The 21759-nt window shown below is 49.5% G+C and overlaps 1 protein-coding gene across 1 annotated transcript; it reads left to right on the top strand.

Moving 5' to 3' along the window:
* Positions 1 to 1086: 1086 nt before the first annotated feature.
* On the top strand, positions 1087 to 19880 carry LOC114637617 (protein sidekick-2-like; the record flags this gene model as incomplete). Its single annotated transcript, XM_028785852.1, has 4 exons — positions 1087 to 1151; positions 2750 to 2856; positions 12207 to 12354; positions 19747 to 19880. Coding segments are annotated over exons 1-4 (454 nt in total), but the record flags the coding sequence as incomplete, so codon positions are not given.
* Between the last annotated feature and the right edge of the window lie 1879 nt (positions 19881 to 21759).

Raw genomic sequence — 21759 nt, 5'->3', positions numbered from 1 at the left:
TCCCTGCTTTGATTTCCTTTCCTCGCGCTGGGTGTCTTGGAGACTTTTCTATTTCATCCCACACAGGTGTTCTCTCACTCTGAAACCCAGCATCATTTATTGATCTAATTCAGGTTTGATGGACATGTCTGTTGCTTCCTATTTCTCTTTGTTTGTCTCTGCTACCGCAAGCAGTGACACAGCGAACATCCTTATACATTTTTTTTTTCTGGCTCACTGTTGCGAGTGTAACTAAAGAGCCACCTCCAGGGAGTGCAAGTTCTTGTCAAAGAATCTACATGTTTTAATTGCTGTAGATTTTTGCCCCAAAGAATGGACCAATTCCCAGTGCCACCAACAAACCTACAGACGTGTTCTCTTTCCCCTTCCTCTTCCTCTTCCCCTCTCCCCCTCCTTTCTTCCCTCTCTCCCTCCTCCTCCTCCCTACCCTCTCCTTCTTCCTTTCCCCCCTCCCTCTCCTCTTCTTCCCTCCCCTCTCCCTCCCCTCCTGCTACCCTTCATTCCTGTATTTTGGCAATTCTGGCATGCAAATGGGCCTTGCTCTGATTTGATTATCTTAGAAGCCAAGGAACTTTTCGTGAATTTCTCAGCCATTTCTCATCATTTTCCTTCCCCTGGTGTCTTTTGGAACAGTATCAGATTCCACTCTTTCCCTTTTATTTATTATCATTGTGTGCAGGTCATGTGTAGAGCGCACATCTGCATAGACATACATGTGAGAGCGCAGAGTCCTCTCCTTCTGCCTTTACCTGGGTGCTGGAGACTGGACACAGGTCCTGGGACTCACCAGGAGAAGGTGCTAGGCCTTTGTATTTATTTTTCTCTCTTCAGCACTTGATAATAGTATTATTTTCTGTTTTATAAAGTTTCCTGCTTGATTCCGTTTTCTCCTTGGTTGGTTGGCAAAGTTAAAAAGTTGACAGTCTTGTGTAGATCCACATCTTTAAAGTGCTACTCGTCCATGGTACCCAAGAGTCGGGAACTGCTAGGTGAGACGGGGAAAGCCCCGGATGACGCCATCATTGGGAAGATGAGGATGACGGTGACAGTGTGGTGTCCAGGGAGGAGAAGATGGTAATCATGACGATGTCGACAGAGATGACGACCATCATGGTGGGGGTAGTGGTGATGATGGTGATGACGTCACAACGGTGATGATGTTGGTAATAATAGTAACGGTGGTGTTAGCAACGGGAGGATGAGGATGATGACAGAATGGTGATCATGACGCTAACGAGGTAGCAAAATGATAATGATGGAGGAATGATTACGGCAGTGGTGGTTGTGGTTGAGGTGTTGGCACTGATGGTGGTGACGGCGATGATGAGGGTAGAGATGGCAGAGGTATAATGGTGCCAGTAGCGGTGAAAATCTTTATTATGACTGTGACGGTGATCGTGGCGATGACGGTTAACGGTGATTATGATGGCAATGGTAATTATCCTAATAATGATGGTAACGGTGGTGATGTGTTGACGACAGTGACAGTTATGATGAAGTAGTGATGATAATGGTGGTGTGGAGAAGTGACAGCGATGGTAATAATCACGGTGGTGATGGTGGTTATGGTGATGGTGATAGCAATGATGGTGGTGGTGGCAGAGGTGACAATGACTGTGGTGACAGTGAGGATGTAGTGATGATGGTGATGATGGTGGTGGTGGTGGTGGTGATGATGGTGGTGGTGATGGTGGTGGTGGTGGTGATGGCAGTGACGGTGGTGGTGGTGATGGTGAATCCAGACCATGTCTTATAAAACTGGCAGCTCCTATGAGTGAGCGACTGCATCCCAGACTTGGCATACCCTGGAAATAGATGGTTTTGAAATTGTCCACCAAGGTAGCTGGACAAACTCAAGGACCCTGAGAACTGGCAAAAGATTTCAATGATCCCAGCTCCTCTTTCTTTGGAGGACTCTGATGGACCATTGCCTAACAGTACAGAAGGAAATCTCCCAGGACCGCCATTCCCATCCACACAGGAAAGTCGCCACGTGCCTAGCGCCTCACTGTTAGGAGCCGCTGCACTGACCTGCATCCGTCCTGCCTCTCTGTGAAGCAAGGTTGCCATACACCTGCTCTCCGGCCACCTGCCCACCAGTGCCAGCTCTGTGGTTCTGAGGGCGACGAGTACCTGATGCGCTGACTGAGGGTTTGGCATTGAGTCAGGCACATGGGTGAGAGCCAAGCCCGCTCTCTCAGGAGGCTCCGTCCACAGCTCCACTGTGCAGCGCTGTATGTATCGTGAGGGAAGAGCTGAGAGAGAACACTTGGAGAGATGTGTAAATTTCCCTGCCTCTCTCGCCTGTCTCTTCTGATTAATACTTACAACACAGCTCTGTACCTGGCCAAAAACCAAATGTCCCTGTCCTTCTCAATGAGTCATAAGCAAGAGGGGACAACGGCCTCTAACAGAGAAGCCTAGGAGGTGGGGCAATGGGTAGGGAGGCGTGGCCATGGGCGGGGAGGTGTGGCCGTGGGCAGGCAAGCATGGCTGTTGGCAGGAAGGCGTGGCTGTTGCCTAGGAAGCATGGCCCTGGGTAGAATCAAAGACTTTAAACGGAATCCTACACAACTGAGCAAAGTCCTGTGGCTTGTGGATGGACCACAACCTATTGATAAGAACCTCGCTGGAATCCCATATTCAGAATAAGGCGACCCCATGACCTTTGACCCTGAGCCAAAGTTGACCTCCGCACCTCTGAAACCACCTACTTTACTTAATTGGCTCTCTCTCATCTGTCACCCAGGTACATGATTACCAGCCTGGACCGCACCCATGCTGGCTTCTACCGCTGCATCGTGCGGAACCGGATGGGGGCCCTGCTACAGCGGCAGACTGAGGTCCAGGTGGCCTGTAAGTACAGTGGGGGACTGGGACAATACTTCTGCTTTCTACCCCTGCTAGCTCTTCCTGCACGGCCAGGCCAATCCTTTCTTGTTACATCTGGTAGAAGCAAGGCCCTGAGAGGGCATGGGAGCTCTATGATGTCACACAGCATTTCTCTATGACAAGGCTGGAGAGTCAAGCAGTCTTTGACACTTTGTTTCAGAAAACCATGACCTGACTCCATCATTCTGTAGCTCATTCCGTGGGAACAGTGGTAACCTTGACTTAGTGTCCTCCAGATTGCTCCTTTGGAGCAATGGTAACATAGTGTTACCAAGATCTTCAAGAGGTACTGAGAGATGTCTCAAGATGCCTCACCCTATTGCAGGGTCAGGGAATGATGTACTGGGTCTCCCAGAAGTACCAAGGGGGGCAGAGGGTCCTCACTTAACCTTCAGTAGTTAACCCCTTCTCCCTGGTGCCACCAAAGCCCAGAGAGGTTTCCTCAGGTAAGGGAGAGAACAGTGTGAGAACTCTAGGTCCCCCAGGAATCACTACCACCCCACAAGCATTCCGAATCCCTTCACCAGACTTGATGCTTCCTGAAGGACCTGCTTCTTGCTGCAAAGGAGACACATTGAGGGCTCTTTTAAGCTGGCCAGTGACACACTGGTGGCCAGAGAAGTCTGGGGAAGCTTCATGAGTACTGAAGTTTCACAAGAAAAGTTGTCTTGCTCTGAAACGTAAAGGGGTGTAAATAGCAGGGAGGGGCCACTGTGGGGAGAGAAGTCAAGGGTAGAAAGCGCTCAGAAACCTCATAGTGCTGTCAAAGAGTGTGTGTGACAATTAAAGAAAACAGCTCCAACCAAAAGTGGAGGCCAGGCCAGTCATAAACCAGCATTAAAGGCAACTCTATTCATGCCCTCAAAGCAAAGCCTGAATCTCAACACTGGATTTCAGGAAGCCGACAACACTGGCTGGAGGAGGCCACAGGGCATCTTCCTTTAGCAGCAGGCATGCCCACCTTGTAACATTTTGACATAATGTAATTTCCAAAATTCACTCTCAAAAACCATGCATTCAAATTATAAAAGAAGCACAGACACACACACACACACAGACACACATATCTCATGTTTGAAATATGATTCTGATTTTATGTTGGCCACATTCGTAGCTATCTTAGGGCACATGCAGCCCATGAACTATGAGCTGGACACACTAACTTCTCATCATGTCCCAGAGTCCTGTGGGCAGATGGAGCAGGGAAGCCCCCAGAGTGAGACTGGATTCCCAGTGTGCATGCCCATGTGCACATGAGTGTATGCACATGTTCAAATGTATTCATAAAGGCTGGTCTGCCTATTGGTTCCTGCATGTAAGGAGGATGGATATGTCTAAATGCTAGCATGTGCACATATACATGTGTCTTGAATACATATGGGGCAGCCTGCCTCAATCCAGCAGCGTACATGTTTATGCAGGTATGTAAATGTGTGCACAGGTGTGTCTATATGTAGCCTGTGCTCATAGGTATCTGTGTGCATGCATCTGGAGAGACATGTAGATCTGACCTGGCCTGCTCTTTCATCTAACTGTGGGAGACAACATGCTCTCCCACCTTTCTCCATCTGTCTGTCTGTCTGTCTGTCTGTCTCTCTGTGTCATCTTGCACTGGGACCTGGTATTTTTCCCAATCCCTCCCTCATCCCTCCTTTGTCTGCTGTGCTCCCCTGGGGGCAGCAGGGACAGGAGAGAACCTGGGTCCTGTGACCTCGGGGCAGCTTGCTCCCAGTGGCTTTTCTAGGGACCCTGGACCTGACAGGCCCCACCCTAGTTCCTGCCCCTCTCTAGAGAGGGCTTATGACTTGTGTTCTAATGAGAAATTAATAAGGCAGCTGTCTAACAACTAATGATAATGGCAAAGTCGTTTTTTTTAAAAAAAAAAAAAAAGATTCTTTACGTGTTTTTAATTACAGCAATTAGGGGAAGTCAATAAAACATCTCCATGACCCAGCCCCCCCTCCCAGCCCCACTCAGAGTCTCTTCTTTGTAGTTTTAAAGTCGCCATAAATTCCTGCCATTGAGCAGGTAGAATGAATGGCCAAGAGATTGGAAAGCTCTTCAGACTCAGGACTCCCATGAGCTTGTACCACAGTCAGGGCCTCTCTGTTGCCCTCATCTGCCCTCTTCCCCTTCCCTAGAGCACACCAACACAATGGAACTTGCCATCCCACCTCATCCCATCCCACAATGCCAAGCTCAACAGTACAAGGGCACGGCAAGGGCCTGCTTGTGTCTGGTGCCATATCCACTTCCCTTGTTATTAGGTACTGCCAACTACTCATTCAAAGTGGGGTTCAAGATCCCTCTTTAGTCACGAGGACTGGGGCGGCACTGAAAAGCCTCTGACTGGCCTGCTTTTCCTCATTTCCCATCTGCTGCACGAATGTGGATAAAGGATGTGATAGCAGGATGTGTGCAGCTACTTGGGGCAATGTGACAGGTTTGTCATGAGCACCCATTACTAATGGCTGTAGTGAGCCAGGTGTAGTGGTACATGCCTACCATCCCTGTGTTCAGGACTTGGGATCAGAGGGATGCCAGTGGGTTATCGGCCAACATCAGAAACATGCCAATATCCTGCCTGGAGAAAAATTAAAACATGAATAACTGCAACTGCTATAGAGTATCCCATAGCATCTCCAGCACTGGTCTAGGTTGTGATGAAACACAAGCAAGATCCTATTCTACAGGAAGGCTAATAAGTCTGTTAATATAACATTGTATCATAGTATATAATGTAACACTGTATCTTCCTATATAAAATAACATTGTATCACAGTGTATACCACTATCATAGTATATAACATTATATCATCGTATATAATATGACACTGTATCATCTTATATAAAATAGCATTGTATCATAGTTTACAACATTGTATCATAGTGTATGACATTATATCATGCCATATTATAATTATATATGGCCCATGAATAAACGCAATGTAGTACAAGAAAAATGGAGCCATGTGAGAGGAATTGGGGAAGGGCAGTAAAGGAGAATGGTCAGGAAGGATATGGAACTAGGAAGATGGGTGTGTCACATAGAAGGGAAGAACACCCCAAGCCAGGGAACAGCAAGAGCAAAGGCCCTGTGGTATACTCGAGGGTCTGAGGCTGGGGTGGAAGGAGGAGAGTGAGAGAGCATCAGAAGAAGCAGTGGGGATGAGGGACCTTTGGGATAGACTATGGCACGCTAAACTGTGTTCAGAATGAACTGGAAGTCACTGATGGTTGTGGCAGGGCTGAGCTAGGATCTGGTAGAGAGAGGGGTATTGTTTTCATAATAAATGCAAAAAACCACAGGGAGATACTTGGCCATGTGCACCCAACTGTCAAAATCCAGAGTCCAGCCAGACCAAGGGTGAAGCGAATACGACTATGTAACTGGTAAATTGGTGAGCTTTTGGAAAGTGGTGAGTGGCACAGCCTTCCAGTTGCATCTTTGGAATGAGGTCTTAGATGTCTCCCCAGAGCCTGTGTCCTGGGAGGGCCATGAGGGACTGTGCGCAACGTCAGTGTCATGTGATCCAGGGAATCCCAGGCAGCTATAAAGATGATTGAACTCACAACCAGGGCTTCAGAGTGGGGGACACAAAATCACATCATCATCCCCCCCCCAAGAAAACCACAAGAAGCTACAGAGTAATCACAGGAGTGACTGTTTAAGATTAGGTTGAATTAGCCATAAAAAGCCAAGTAACACTATTTGTGAAGACGTATAGGTAGGTGGCCCATTATTCCAAAGAGAGGTTAGCCCTAAAGAGGGCAGAACAGGATGGGGAGGCAGTGAGGGGAGGGGAACCGAGTACCAACAGGGCTATGACTTTTGTGCTGGATGCTGTGGTACAGACAGGGGTGTTGACTATTTCCTTCAAACTATACATATAATTATACTCGTTTTCGTCTGCATGATCCATCTCACGATTTAAAGGTAAGTATGTGCAGAGATGTACTCTGTAGTAGAGTTCTTACCTTTTAAGCTCTAACAAAGACATCAAGAGTGAGCTCCAGGCCACATCCAGCTGTGCCTCGGGCCACAGTCCTCTGCTCTGGGGGAGATTATCTGGAAGACCGAATAGGCTCTGTAGGGCATAACACGGTGGGCCTGGGCCAGGCTGGTAGATGGATTAGCAGCATTTAGAGAGTTAGCAAAGAGAGTGAGGAAAGTCCTCAGGGGACCTGGCCCCAGCCTGTCCTCCCTCCCTCAGCCCAGCTCCTGCACTGGCAGGCTGGCCTCCTTAGCGGCCTCCCCTTGATCAGTTCAGCACCTCCCAGCTGTGTGCCCAGGGCTGAAAAGAGCAAACGAATATGGTGGGTGCTGCGTGCTCAGGCCAGGGCTCTCTAAGCAGATCCTAGAGCTCCTGTGATGGAGGCCTGGGCCCTGGGAGTCACAGTGAGGTGGGGACTCTGTACAGTAGAGGGTGGAGATGGGGTCTGTGTAAATAGAAACCAAAGCTAGCCAAGCCCATCCTTCCTCCATCCATCCTACTGTAAACATGTATGTGTACCTACCTACAACCATCCACACACATGTGAAAACATATCCAAGTATCCAGCCTATCATACACACTATATATGTGTGTGTGAGAGAGTCTGTGTGTATATATTCCTCCATATATACAACCATCCACCTATACATAAAACAGCCACACATACCCACATACAAATCATCCTTTCATACATACAAACAGCATATGTACATGGAAACATAAACATATATATAATTCAGTAATCCATCCCTCCATCCCTTTCTGTCTTTTCATCTACCCACTCCACCATCGATCTGGTCCTCCATCCACCCATTCACCCATGCAACCCTCTCCACCTCTCATCCATGCAGGAACCTTGCCCTGCTGACCTTTTGCTTGGCGCCTCTCCTTCTGTCCTACCTTATCACTTTTTTCCTTTCAGCACACACATACACACACATCACACATACACACACACAGCATACACATCACACATGTGCACACACTTGTACACACATACATGCATGCATGCACATATACACGTGCACACATAACATACACATGTGCACATACATATACAGGTGCGCACACACATACATACATGCATGCACATATACACACTATACAATGCACACACATACATACGTGCCCCTTATTTATGTCTCAGTTTAAAAGATGCCACACACACACACACACACAGACACACACCAGCCTGAGAAAGGTTTTGCTAGCACTTCTCAGAGAACTCTGACCTTTCCTTCCCAGCAGTTGTCGCAGATGCCACTGAACACGTAATTGTGGACTTGTCTGCTGAGTCAGATTGTAAGCTCAATAACCAGGTCTTTCTTCTCTTTAAAATGTTTTTTTAATTGTATGAGTGTGTGTGTGTGCCCATGTGAATCTATGATGCCATGTACATGCAGACACTCAATGAGACTAGGAGAGAGCCTAAGATGCCCCGGAACTGGAGTTACAGATTGTTGTATGTCAACATCTGGATGCTGGGAGCTGCATTCCAGTTCCCTGTAAGAACATTACAAGCTCTTACTTTCATCAGCACCTCCACAGAGCCTGCCTGACACACAGTAGGGCTCCATTAGGAGCTGGTGGTTCTAGGCAAGGCAAGGACCTAGACATTTGGTAGGCAATTGCTTCTGAATTCAACAATCTCCAGATGTCGATCTGTCCATGTCAATCACCTAGGAGGAGGAGGAAAGAGCGCAGGTTTCTGTGAAGAATGCTGATCAAAGTCGAGGCAGGGGGCAGTGTGCAGAGGGAAGTGGCACTGTGCTAGACCCTAACTGCTTAATGTCGGATCAGCCGCTTCATCTCCATGAACCTTCATTTCCTCGAAGACCAAATGGAGCCAATAAAACAAGAGAGAGTGGAGAGAAGGAAACACCATTATCATGAAATTGCTCTAAATTGTTTAAATCTATCTTCTGAGTTCTGTGAAAAGTTGTTTTTTTAAAAAAAAAAATAGAGAAAAATTATTATAAGGACTGAAATCAGCATGATTTATTGATGTGATATTTTTATAGATAGAGCCAAGTAATAGAAATTAATAAACAACTAAAAACTCGTATTTATTAAAATCTAGCCTGTCACATTATCGGAGACTCAAATGAGATAATGCATACACAGTCTGTCCGGAAAGAAGCTCTCGGCATAGGGTAAATGCTGGGTTCCCATTCTGTTTGGCTGATTTGGGATGATCTTTGTTGAGGAGGTAATGTTTACACTAAATCATGAAAAATATACAGGATTCCAGCATTTTAATGCCGAAAATATTAGATATACTTATTTGGCAGTTTTATACACTCTTCCCGTCTCTGTGGCGGCATAACAAATGACCCCAAGACACCACAGTGCAGAGCAATATTTTAATGCTCATGCGCTCTGTGAGTCTGGAGTCTGGACAGGGCACAATGAGGACAAGACAAAGCCTGTCCTGCTTGGTGACAACTGAGATCTCCGTGATAGACACAAAGACTGCAGGTGAATTCACAGGTTTCGTCTAGGAATCCAGTGGTGGTCGCAACCACCTGGGAGCCTCCATTTTCCTCCAGCAAGGTGATCCGATGATGCACTCAGTTGAGCTTCCTCACGACGTGGTGGCTGGGTTCTCAGGGCGGATGTCCGCCAAGTAGAACCAGGTAGATGGCATCTCCTTTGAATAACTTCACCTTTAAAACCGTAGCGCGTTGCTTCCAGCATGTTCTATTGATAGCGTAGTCTCAAGCACTCAAGACTCAAGGGATACGTGGGAGAAGTATGAGTCACACTATAACAGGAGCATGTGGGAAGGGGGATAAATATTGATTCAGGCACCTTTGGGAAGATGCAATCTGGCATATACACACTGTCTCACTTCCTCAGTACAGCTCGTGAGGAAGGTACCCTTGTGTTTCGCTTTTACGGGAGAGTGAAAAAACAGTTCCGCAAGGTCAAGGGGTCAAAGCCCTGAGGCCACATGGGGCTAGGATTTGAACTTGACCCCATTGAAGTCTCCAAACATATATACACGGTGCCTGCTAGAGTTAAGACAAGGAGCTGTCAGCAGCTCTTTTCTTTTAAAACACTAAGTTGGTTCCATTACGCAGGATGTTGGAGAGCTAATCCCGTGGCTTCTAGGCAGGTACCTAGCAAAAGCAAAGCCTAGCTGTGGGAAGTAGGGCGTATGTCACTCAAGGCATCGAGATACAGGCATCAAAGCAAGCAAGGCTGCTTTAAGTGAAACACACACATACACACACGAGCACATGCACATGTGCACACACTCACACGCACGCACACAAGCTCGCGCCAGGGCAGTGTATGGGGTGGGGGTTGGGTGATGTAGACTGGGAATCAGTAACATCGGGGAGGGGGAGGGCTTGGTCCATGAAACAGCACCCAAAGGAAGGCACCGAGGAGTTTGTGGGAACCAAGGAAGAAACCAATAATAACTCCAAAGATTTGAGCTCAAGTGATTGGGACAAAGGGATGGACAATAAACAGCACGAAAAGTAAGGCTTGTTGAGCAGGTAGCAAGATCTCCCTACCCGCCCTCCACCACCATTCACCCCAACTCACCCCCAGCAGACTGTTGGGGATGGTGCCTTGGAGCCCAGGGAAGAGCTGGAGCTGGAAACATGGAAGTTGTTCACAGAGAAGTCACAGAGAGATGAGCCACCACTGGGTCAGGGTGTTTAAGAAGGTCAAGTCCAGGCTGGAGAGCGTGACTGTCAACAGCCTTGCATCTAGGAGTGCTGCAGCATCTGCAAACAACGGAATCAGGACCTAGAGGCCCAGGCATGTTCTACAGGGTCTTCTGTGACCTGGGAAAGTGGGCAGTAGGGAGTATCCTGGTGACTCACCAAGTCCCCTGTGCCTGTGACGGGGTAGAAGAACCCAGAGCTGCCTTCAGCCAATATGCCAGTCCTCAAACTTGGCTCGTGCCTGAGACACCAAAAAGAAATACTGGGGCTGAAATCCAACCAACTCCAGCTTCACCTCTGGAAAAACAAGAGGTGCTAAAGAAGACCCTGAGCCACTCGGAGGACCAGATTGATCAAGGACGGGAAGAAGAGGCCATGGTGTTAGGAGTTGACAGTTTCTTTTTCAGTAGGACATGTGTCTTTGTGTCCCTAGGTGAAGGAGAAACTAAGGCTCTAGAAGCCATAGTCTGAACTCCCAGTACATATAGGCCTGCTGGTATGACAAGCCTATGTCTAAACATGTCACAGTAATAGATTAGAGGCTGGTGCGGGGACTAACTGGGATATCCTCATCCACACGCCATACCAAAGAAACGGGAAGCTCTGGAGATAGAGATCCCAACAGCATTTTATAACTCTGGAACTCCCGATACACAGCCAAGCAGTGTTGTCCCAGGTGAGCATGGGTGTTCATCACTGATCAGACAGGTTCAGGACCTCCCTCTGTGTGTCTCAGAGTATCCAGGGTACCTCATGCATCGCACTTGGAGTCTCAATGATACACATTCATTGTCAAGGTGAAGGAAGCCAGTTACTCCCTCCCATATTTCACTCAAAGACGCTGCTATGGGAGCCGGTCCCTTCACTCCAGCCTGGGGGCGAGCAGGCAGGCAGGTGTGGAACCAGAAGCCACACCCCTCTGTTTTCCTCCTGGCTCACAGAGGAGCAGGGCCAGGAGCAATGTCTCCACTTATCTGCTGAGGACTGGGCAGGCTTTAAAAAGAACAGTGGAGTGTTTATGTTCAGAGAAGCACGTGTTGATGTGCGCCCTTCCCTCTGACTAAGGGCACAGAGGTCAGGTCCCAAGATGCCACAGCCTAATCCCCTGCTGTACTGAATTAGTCCCGCTGGGCAGGGAAGGGGAAAAGGCAACCTAATTCCAAAGCTCAGGGTCTGAGTTCAAATCCTGTCTCTGTTCCTTGCTAGCGGTATGACCTTAGACGGGTTAATTAACTTAGCTAAGCCAGTCTGAGCAGGTTTTTCCCATTGTAAAATGTGTGAAATAATGATAACCCTCTCATGGCTGTTGGCTAAATCAATTGAGTCAAGGATACACGGGTCCAAATTACACAAATGCTAAATGTCAAACCAGGGCGCATCACACAGACTGCTAGTAGAAATGTTCAGTGCCATGTCCTGTGAGAGACTGTATCATCTATGATGTCAGACTATATTCGTAGCTATCCTGGGATGCATGCAGCCAAGGGAGGACACAGGTTGGATACACCTGACGGGATGTGGGACACTTCAAGAGAGGTGGTCTTTCTTCATGGTCATTCTCTTGACAACAGTCTTTCTCTGCCGGCCAGTCCCTGAGACTGGATTGTCCTTCTGACCTCTGCACCTCCCTTCCCTACAGACATGGGGAGCTTTGAGGAAGGTGAGAAGCACCAGAGTGTGTCCCACGGAGAAGCTGCTGTCATCAGAGCACCTCGCATTTCCAGCTTTCCCCGGCCACAGGTGACCTGGTTCCGTGACGGACGCAAGATCCCACCCAGCAGCCGCATGTAAGGAAGGCCCTGCTCTGGCTAGACTGGGGAACAGGGTCTGGGGCCAGATGGAGTCTCCAAATGCAAAGGCAGGCCCCTCCTAGAGAAACTTCCCTGCAATTCCAGCGATTCTGTAACACAGCCAGCTGGGCACTCCCCTGGGTGGTGAGAGAAGGTTGGTTTATGAGGGGTTTTCTTGGAATATGCGTGCAAGAACCAGGGTGTTGCCTCCACACTCAACCTGAGAATATGTCTGCTCCCAGAGGATTTAAGACACTCCAACATGCCCATGCAAAGGCACTGTTGCCATAGTAACAGGCCCAGGACTTGGGCCATGACAGAGGTGGGTGTGTGCAGGTGTTTATGTTTGGCGGGTATGACCAGGCTTGCTCTGTGTGTGTTTGGACTGCAAGGAGTTGCTGTGGCCAGGGAAAGCTGGAGTAGACACACACAACCCTTTCAGCACGCACAAAGACCCTTCTGTCTTCCCCTGGCCTCAACTGCAGGCTTAGCAATGAAGCCAATACCTTTCACCCAACCCCAACCCCAGCAGGTCTCAGCAGATACCATGCTTTCCCCTGAGCTGCCCACTGTCCAGAGCTAGCCCAGGCTTTCCTCTCAACTGCTCCCTTCACTGAAGAAAGGTTATCTTCTCCCAACCTGCCCCGCCTGGCTACAACTCGCAAGCTGTGCAGACTACACTGAGTTCCCCGGGCCCCTCCACCCTAGTCTGTAGGGAGCGGAAGGAGGTGTGGACAGGTTTGCCTTTGAGAAGCACAATGATAGTATAGTAATATAGCAACAGCAGAGGATGGAGTTTAGTTCTTAGGACTGCTATGCACGCACACGCACACGCACACGCACACGCACGTGTGTCCCCTGCTGCAGCCTGTGAGGAAAGAGGCTCTCTGTCTTGATCTCTTTCCTGTCCCAACTTCATTGCTCAGTGTTCAACCCTCACAACAGCCCTATGAGGCAGCTGACTTTATCCCATAGCAGCTATAAACCTGAGGTTTAACTACTTCTCCACATCCCTCCGAGCTGCCGAGTCGAGATAATCCGTGCCTTCTGTGAAACATATGTGCAGGCAAGCACACAGACACAAGTAAGCCACTGTGTTTCGTAGAGCTGATCCTGACGCAGCCATTCTCAATCTGCACCACCCCCCACCCCCCACCCCCGCCGTGGGAGCTTTGAGATGAACCAATCCTCAGGTTCTTGCCTTAGGCACTCTGGTTCCATTTAAATGGGATGCTCTTTAGCTGTCAGAATTTTTTAAAGTTCCCTGTTTGATTCCACTGTGCAGCCAGAACTGAAAACCATCCTCAGAGCTGGGCTTCGTGGTACACGCCTTTAATCCCAGCACTTGGAATGTTGAGGCAGGCAGATCCCTGAATTGGAGGCCAGCTTGGTCTACAGAGTGAGTTCCAGGATAGCCAGGGCTACACAGTGAGACACAAAGAAGCCGAAGAAAAGAAAACCATCCTCAATATGTATCAGCCATCTACAGCCACAACGTAGTTGTGTAACAAACATCTCAATAGATTGTTAAGGAACATTTGCTGTGTTTTCTTAGGAGTGTGAAGATTGGTGGTTTAGGTTGGTGCCCTGGCAAGGCACTCCTCATGGTTGGGCGCATTTGTCTGGGATTGTCTCTTATTGACTGTCCTGGGATGGCCTTTTGCTTAGTGGCAGGTCATTCAGCCATGTTCCACGGGCCTCATCCTCTAGCTGGACAGCCCCATCATATTCTCTGGATATTTCAGAAGAAAAAGAAAGGAAAGACATACACATCAAACCCCCACTCACCTCCCAATGGCAGAAACCATGACATGCAGAACTCAGACAGAAGGATCTCTGTGTCCACACCACTAGGCCATCAGTTTCTTCATAAACAGCTAGCAAGCAGACAGCACGAAGCATGGGTACCCAGCAAGGTAAAGGCCAGAGTGTCTGCAGGTGGACAGGTGGACAGGTGGACAGCTACCCAATGAGTCACAGTGTGCGCCTCTTAGGCCTAAAACTCAATAAGGCCAGTTGAATGGATCACCCAACGTGCAGACATTAACATCACACTGTGGAAGGGAGATGTTCTGCCACACAGGTATTGGGACATGTCCCATTCTAACTCCATTTCTGAGTGTAGCTCTTGGACCCCAGGTGTGTCCATGACAGCATCCTGCAGGCTAATCAATTGGCATGGCTGCCTGGAGCTCAGAGCTAGAAACAATTCTGAGGCTCCATCTACACACATGGGAAAGAACATCATGGTTTGACTAGTACTGTCTGCCCTGTCTGTGAAAGAGGCCATGCTGGCACCCACTTACTACATTTGCAGAGGTAGATGAATCCTGAATCCTTTGCTTCAGGCTCTCTCCAAGGGTCACTTTCTGATCCTCCACCCTACCTGCTTCTCAGGCCAACAGGCTAGAACAACGTTGGCCTGCACAGGTGCATGTGTGTGTGTGGTGTGTGTGTATGTGTGCATGTATACTCTCCCTTCGTGACTGCTCCCGCCCATTTTCATAAACACGTCCACCAAATTTGTGGTGAAGCACTGGAGTGGTTTCATCTTGGTAATTACAGTGAATTAATATTCATAGGTGAGCAAGAAGGCTCCCTGGAAGCAAGTCCCCTGTGTCTGTGTGCCGGTGCTCAATATCTGATAAGTGCCATCAACTGGCAGGCTGTGCACAGCATGAAAGGCTCCGCCATCTACAGAGTGTCTCTCACCACGGGGCAGGGATGCAGATTGGCCCCAAGCCCGCTGTTGAAAGGGGACATGATTCCTAACAGAGTCACACACTGGGAGCTCAGGGCACACTCTAGGTTGGCTTACTCTCTCCTTAATTAAATTATGAATCTAGTACTCTCAGAGCCGAGAAAGGGGGCTGCTGAATGAGAGAGCAACACATTGGAGGCAGAGCAAGGACCTGCCAGTCATGGGAAACCAGAAGAAGAATAGGACCCAGCCCCTCCTAAGAGGGCTATTGATGGGTCTTGCTATTGGTGCCTCACTCAGAGTTCCTCTTCCCAGCTTCTCCCAGTGTGAACGTGTATATGGTACAGCGGGCTGGATCCTGTGGGCATACAGGAAATGAGGCATCACATCCTTCCATGGTTGCCTAAAAAGGGGACAGTCAACATGCACAGGACTGACGAGCCGAAAGACTTCCTTTCCCTCCTGACAGGATCAAAGTGACAAGTTAAAAAGCCTCTATCTCGCAGGGCAGTGGTGGCGCATGCCTTTAATCCCAACACTTGGGAGACAGAGGCAGGCAGATTTCTGAGTTTGAGGCCAGCCTGGCCTACAGAGTGAGTTCCAGGACAGCCAGGGCTACACAGAGAAACCCTGTCTCAAAAAACAAACAAACAAATCAAAAACAAAAAAAAGCCTCTATCTCCCATTCCACTACAGAACTTGAACCCCACACCCTATGGCTTCCCATACCCTGAGGCTCTCAGGATTCATGTCTTCTAGGCTAGAGTACTGGGACAGGCAGTGCCAGCCCCAGCAACCAGCAGACCATATTCCAGTGAGCTGAAACTACAGAAGGAAAGATTTTACCCACGCAAGTTCTGACCCAGAGCAATGGACAGGAAGACGGCTTCTAGACACAGTCACTTGAAATCTGGGTCACTAGAGCTTTGCTGTCACCAAAACTGCTCCCCAAAGTCACCCTGCACCAACAGAAGGAAGGAACCACTCAAAGATAATACAGGAGCACCCATGATCTGAGATTAGAGGTGTCCACACAGCCCACCCCCTCCAGATGAGGAAGATGCAGAGCTGTACCTCGCTGCCCAGCCTCCTCCAGGAGAAGCAGCTTATGGCTCTCCTTCAAACAGGTTTACACAGTGTCTTAGTCCAGTTTCCATTGCTAACTGCACCAACCTACAGTCTGAGTTTTAAAGGAGGGAGCTGTGTTTTGGCTCCTGACGCTGAGGGTTCAAGTTCAAGGACCCTTAGCTGGTCATGACCTTGCTGTTAGAGTCATGAGGTGGTACAGGGTATCATATGACTAGAAATATAGCATAGGATCAAGTGTGTGCGTGCGCGCGTGCATGTGCGTGTGCGTGTGCGTGTGCGTGTGCGTGTGTGCGTGTGTGTGTGTGTGTATCATGGGGATATGCCCTAATGACCTCACCCAACCCTAATCATCCCCCAAGTCCCACCTTTAAATGCCAAGGTCTGGAAGTCCCTCACCTCTTTCTTCCTCATAATGGGACTCAGACTCATTTCAACTCAATAACACTGGGGAAGACATTCAAAGCAACACCCGGGACAATCACAGCACTCAGCGTCCCGCATGGACATTCACGGCCAGACTTTTTCCCTTGGGGGCGTGCATCCAGAGTCTCGAAGGATGTCCACTGAGCAGAAGTCCTGGCCTCTACTACACCTTGTCCGTGGTGCTCTCCACAGCTGTGGCAATCAACCGTCCAGTAATCATGAAGGGTCCTCTGGGAACAAGGTCACTGCTGCTGGTTGAGAACCACATATGATCAGTCGCTGTCCCCTGTGCATTATTCCGTCATCTGCCTGTCATTAACTTAGCAAAACTGCCACTCCCATCATGCATCCAACACCATGCACACCTAGAAAACTCCCTATAAGGACAAAAAAAGGGAGGGCATAAATCCCATTCTAGGAAAACTTCAGCCCATTCCTAAAATCTCTCCCTTCGCTCATGAATAATCCCGTCCTCTAACAGTCTGCTCACAAAATGAGCATCCAAACCCCCAGGGTTGTGGGGTGGGGAGGGACAACAGAGAAGGCGCTCAGTCATAACACACACAAAGAATGGCTAACGCAGAGAATGGGAGTTGTGAGCCTTCCTGGTCAAGGAAGGAAGAGTTGGGGTGAGCTCTTTCTCTGGTACAGAACAGGTGGGTGACCAGACAGTGGGTCCCCTGGAAACTCTGAGAGACCTGCCTCCATAGTACAGTGACTCTGGGAGCTGGATCTACATGAGTCCAGTGTCCTGAGAGTCCCTCCATCCTGAAGCCAGGCTGTGCCAGGAGAGGGTTCTGAGTGAGGACTGGGAGCGGGCTATTCTGCTGCCAGGGACCAAGTGGCAGAGACACCGTGAGGCTGGGAGGAGTCTTAGCAAATATTATCTTCCACCTTTTCAAGGACAAAAAGACAGGGCCCAGACGGCATGGGAGGAAGCACATGGTCCTCAGAGGCCAGAGCCTCACACCAGAGCTCAACCCCCAGACCCACCAGCCTACACAGCCCAGACCCTTCCCCCAACACATAGCCCCCTGCTCCACAATCCACATCTAAGGACAAGGGGACCCTCAGATGGGAAGGCGGCCACCATCCCAATCCCACATCTGGTCTTTAACGTATTTTAGCACAGGGATTTACATGACCCCAATGCCCTGAAAGTCCCTCCATCCCAAACCAGACTGTGCCAGGTGAGGGCTATGGGGCTGGGGAGATGGATCGGTTGGTAACGTGTTTGTCTTGCAAGCCTGAAAACAGATGTGAACACCATCCTAGCAAAGCATGGGGGCTCCCACTTAAAATCCCAGTGCTAGGGAGGCAGAGACAGGAAGATCCCTAGGGCTCTCAGCCCCTGCACAGTCAGCCTAGCCTACTTGGTGAGTTCCAGACCAGTAAGGGACCCTGTCTCAAAGTGGGTGGACAGCACCTAATGAATGACACCCAAGGTAGTCTTTGGGCCTACACACATAACACGTGTGCATGGACCCACATAAACACACACACACACTTTTCTAGCTTGGCTATGATCTTATTCCCATCTCCTCATTTGCTAAAGATAAAAAGATCTCTCCATGGGGAAATAGGTCATCACTAGGGCCCCTAAGCATTGGGGGCCAGAGAGCTTGCCACCACCCTACAGCCCAGAATTCTCCCTGATGGTGTAAGGACCCTCAGCCTGAAAAGCCCCAAATTCAGAAGCAAGGGGTGGGGACAAGCATAGCCAGCCTACAAGAGAGCTGGGCCAGAGAGACATTAGTGAGGCTGTTTATCTGAGAGCCTGTTTAAAACTCTGTAACATTCACCTAATGGGAAAATTTGAAGAGAATTCAACTGGATTTGTCCTTGTTAAACTAACATTAAGGATGTTTAACAGCTGTCTCGGGCACATCACATTACAATCCTGAGACAGACTTGGCAAACTAATGGTTTTGTTTGTCATCAGGAGAATGGGTAAGAGAGGCTGGGCAAAGCCGGTGTGGGCAGCACTCCAAAACCACTTCACACCCATTTAAGGGGGACCCCAGTTCCCGGTTTTCCTGCCTGCTGATCTTATGATGAGAGGTGGGGAAGGGATACAGCCTGGAACAAATGGCCCATCTGACTTTACCCGCTGGACCAGCCCACTTCACAAGGGGAAAGGGAAACGAATCCCCAGTGAAGACACCAGAGGGGTATGACCCTCAGAAGTCTGCTCCAGGCCAGACTTACCAAGGCCTTTGAGTCTGCTGAAACTGGTTTAGGAAGAAGCCAATCCCAGGGCTAGAGAGATGGCTTCATATATAAAGTGCCCTCTGGGGCTGGAGAGATGGCTCAGTGGTTAAGAGCACTGACTGCTCTTCCAGAGGTCCTGAGTTCAATTCCCAGCAACCACATGATGGCTGTAATGAGATCTGATGCCTTCTTCTGGTGTGTCTGAAGACAGCTACAATATACTCACATAAATAAAATAAATCTTTTTAAAAAATAAAATAAAGTGTTTGCCTTGCAAAAACAAGGACCTGAACTTGTAGGGACTTGGTTATATTTGTAAGCCCAGCAGTGGGGAGACAGGCTAATCCTTGGGGTTCACTGGCCAGCTAGTCTAGCTGAACCAGTGAGTTCTAGGCCAGTGATCGATCCTGTGTCAACAAATGAGGATGACCACTGAGGTTGATCTCTGGACTAGACACATGCACGCACAAACGCACATGGAACATAGACATGCGCATGCGCACAGAGGCGCATGCGCACTGATCCTGGCCTGATCACGCCTCATTCATTGTCAATCACTCATTCACTCTGTGAACTTCTGCCAGAGGCGACCTCAGCAGAGGCGACCTTACAGAGCCATCAAGGCTATGACATGGTCAGGAACAGAATTCCAAGAGAGTCAGAAAAGGTGTTCCAAACCTGACCCTGGGGTTTGCTCTGAGGAAGCCTCGGCTTGAGGGTCTGAAGGGAGAGTTGGGACGTGACGGGCAGCACCCCAACCATGGTAGATTCTCTGCAAACACTACCACTAGGTTTTAGCAATAAATGTCTGAGGTAGAACTGGAGGCCCTCTTGGAGGCTGTTCTCCTCTTCCCAGCTACGGGAACGAGTATAATCAAACCACCTATCTCAGATCCCGCAGTCAAACAGCCTACCTCCAAGGCCTTTGGGCTCCTGTCCAAAAGAAATCTTTTGTCTCTCCTCAGAGCCATCACGCTGGAGAACACCCTGGTCATCCTGTCGACGGTGGCTCCCGATGCTGGCCGCTACTACGTGCAGGCAGTTAATGACAAGAACGGAGACAACAAGACCAGCCAGCCCATCACTCTTGCCGTGGAGAGTAAGTAAGCGTGGGACCGGGGACCATCGCTAAGCAGAAACCAGCGGGTCATTAAATCTCAGGAATGGGGCTCCAGGGGCCTGTTGGGAAGACAGAGTGGTAGGGGAGGTAGGGCTGGGGATGGAGGGGTGGAGCTGTCTCCAGAGAAGGAGGAGCCACAGCCTGAGTAGGGGGACAAAGTAAGGGAAGCCAGTGAAGGTCACAGGCAGGAGGAAGTGAGGTTCTAGAAGGTACTTCCGTGGCAGACATAGCTCCAGGAAAAGCTAGGCGTATTATAACCACCAACGTGTCCACTGGAAGCTAGGGGAAGGTGAAGGCACGTGAGGGAATGCGTGTTCACATGTGTGGACGCCAGCCACCCCAGGCTCAGGTGCAGATGGAGATAGCACCCGAGGAGATCGGAAGCTCAATTTGAAGAGATGTACATGTCTGCCCAGCTGGCACATAAAAGTGCTGTTTCCGCCTGGAGCCAGCGTTTCTGTCAGTAGGCTCTTTCCCAAATTTCTACCTCTGCCCACCTTCAGCTTCCTGGCTCCCTGGGAGACTCAGACACAAGAGCTCAGCCCAACATTACCCTGTGCCAGGTTCCTGGGGCACAGAGACACTCCTCCTTCAGTTGAGACTAGAACAGGGTTGTCATCTCTAGTCTGGTTCTGCCCACCAGACAGGCCTCACCCTCAGAACCTAACCTCAGGCTAGAAAAGGTGGGACAGATGGTCGGGTGCCTCCTAAGTTGGGAGACCTAGTCCAAGTTTAGGAACAAGACCCCCATTTCCTAAAGCAGCTGAGCACCTTACGGGCTGGGGGAGCCAGATGTTCGAGCACTCCACATCTGTATGGTTCCCACTCCCAAAGCGGATCTCATTCATCATCTGTGCCACACCCATAGGCATCCATCAGTGGCGAGTCGAGTATGTCTGCCTACTCTTAGCCTACCTTCTGTCTGCCCATTTCTAGAACATTCCCAGCCCCTGCTGTCTCCTCCCTGGGCCTTCTGAGCTCCAACAGGACTCCTTTCCGTACACCCCATTAACTCCTTCCTCTAAGCAAGTTCCCCATCTTCCTGGGAAGAAATCGGAAGCTGGGGAGGAGAATCCACTCAGGATACTGACCAGTGAAGATCATGGATGTCACCTCTGGCTTTGACCTGAGCCAGGGCTGTGTATACAGGAGCAAGGGATTTGGTGGCAAGCAGGGTGGCTTTTCTAGCAATTTCTCAGTGATGAGCTTACTCAGAGTCTCTTGGGACCCAGATATCTTTTTTTAAGAATAAGTGTCAAACTAGGTGTGTAAGCTCAGTTGGTTAGATGCCTACCACTCACAAGCAAGCCCTGGTTTCTGTCCCCAGCACCACATAAAATTGGACACAGTGGCAGAAGCATGTAATCCCAGCATTTAGGAGGTAGAGACAGAAGGATCAGGATTTCAAGGTCATCCTTGGCTACATAGTAAGTGTGAGGTCGGCTGGACACAGTGGAGACTCAGAAGGCAGAGGCAAGAGGACCTCTCGTTATGTAGACCAGGCTGTCCCAGAGAGAGATGGAGAGGGAAACAGGGACACACACACAGACACACACACAGACACACACACAGACACACACACACACACACGTAGACATTGTCACAGGTGAGTTATCCAAGTTAAATTCAGAGATCTTCTTGAGTGCCTCAGTTTACCCCAGATCCATGGTCAGGGAGCCCTCCTCTGTGTTCGCCTCCAGCATGCAGCTCCTCCTCTTAGGAATCCAGGCAGCACATGACATCACTTTCTCTTCTACTTCAAACCACCCCAGCCTTGCAGACAGCCCAAGTGAAGCCACCAAGCCCCTCTCTCTCCCCAATCTGCCTCCACCCCAGACCCGCCCAGCTGTCAGTCTCC

The sequence above is a fragment of the Grammomys surdaster genome, unplaced genomic scaffold, assembly GCF_004785775.1.
Source record: "Grammomys surdaster isolate TR1022 unplaced genomic scaffold, NIH_TR_1.0 125354, whole genome shotgun sequence".
In the NCBI taxonomy this organism is placed as follows: Eukaryota; Metazoa; Chordata; class Mammalia; order Rodentia; family Muridae; genus Grammomys; species Grammomys surdaster.
Note: the sequence above shows the minus strand (reverse complement) of the source record. Positions and strands in the feature narration are given on the sequence as shown.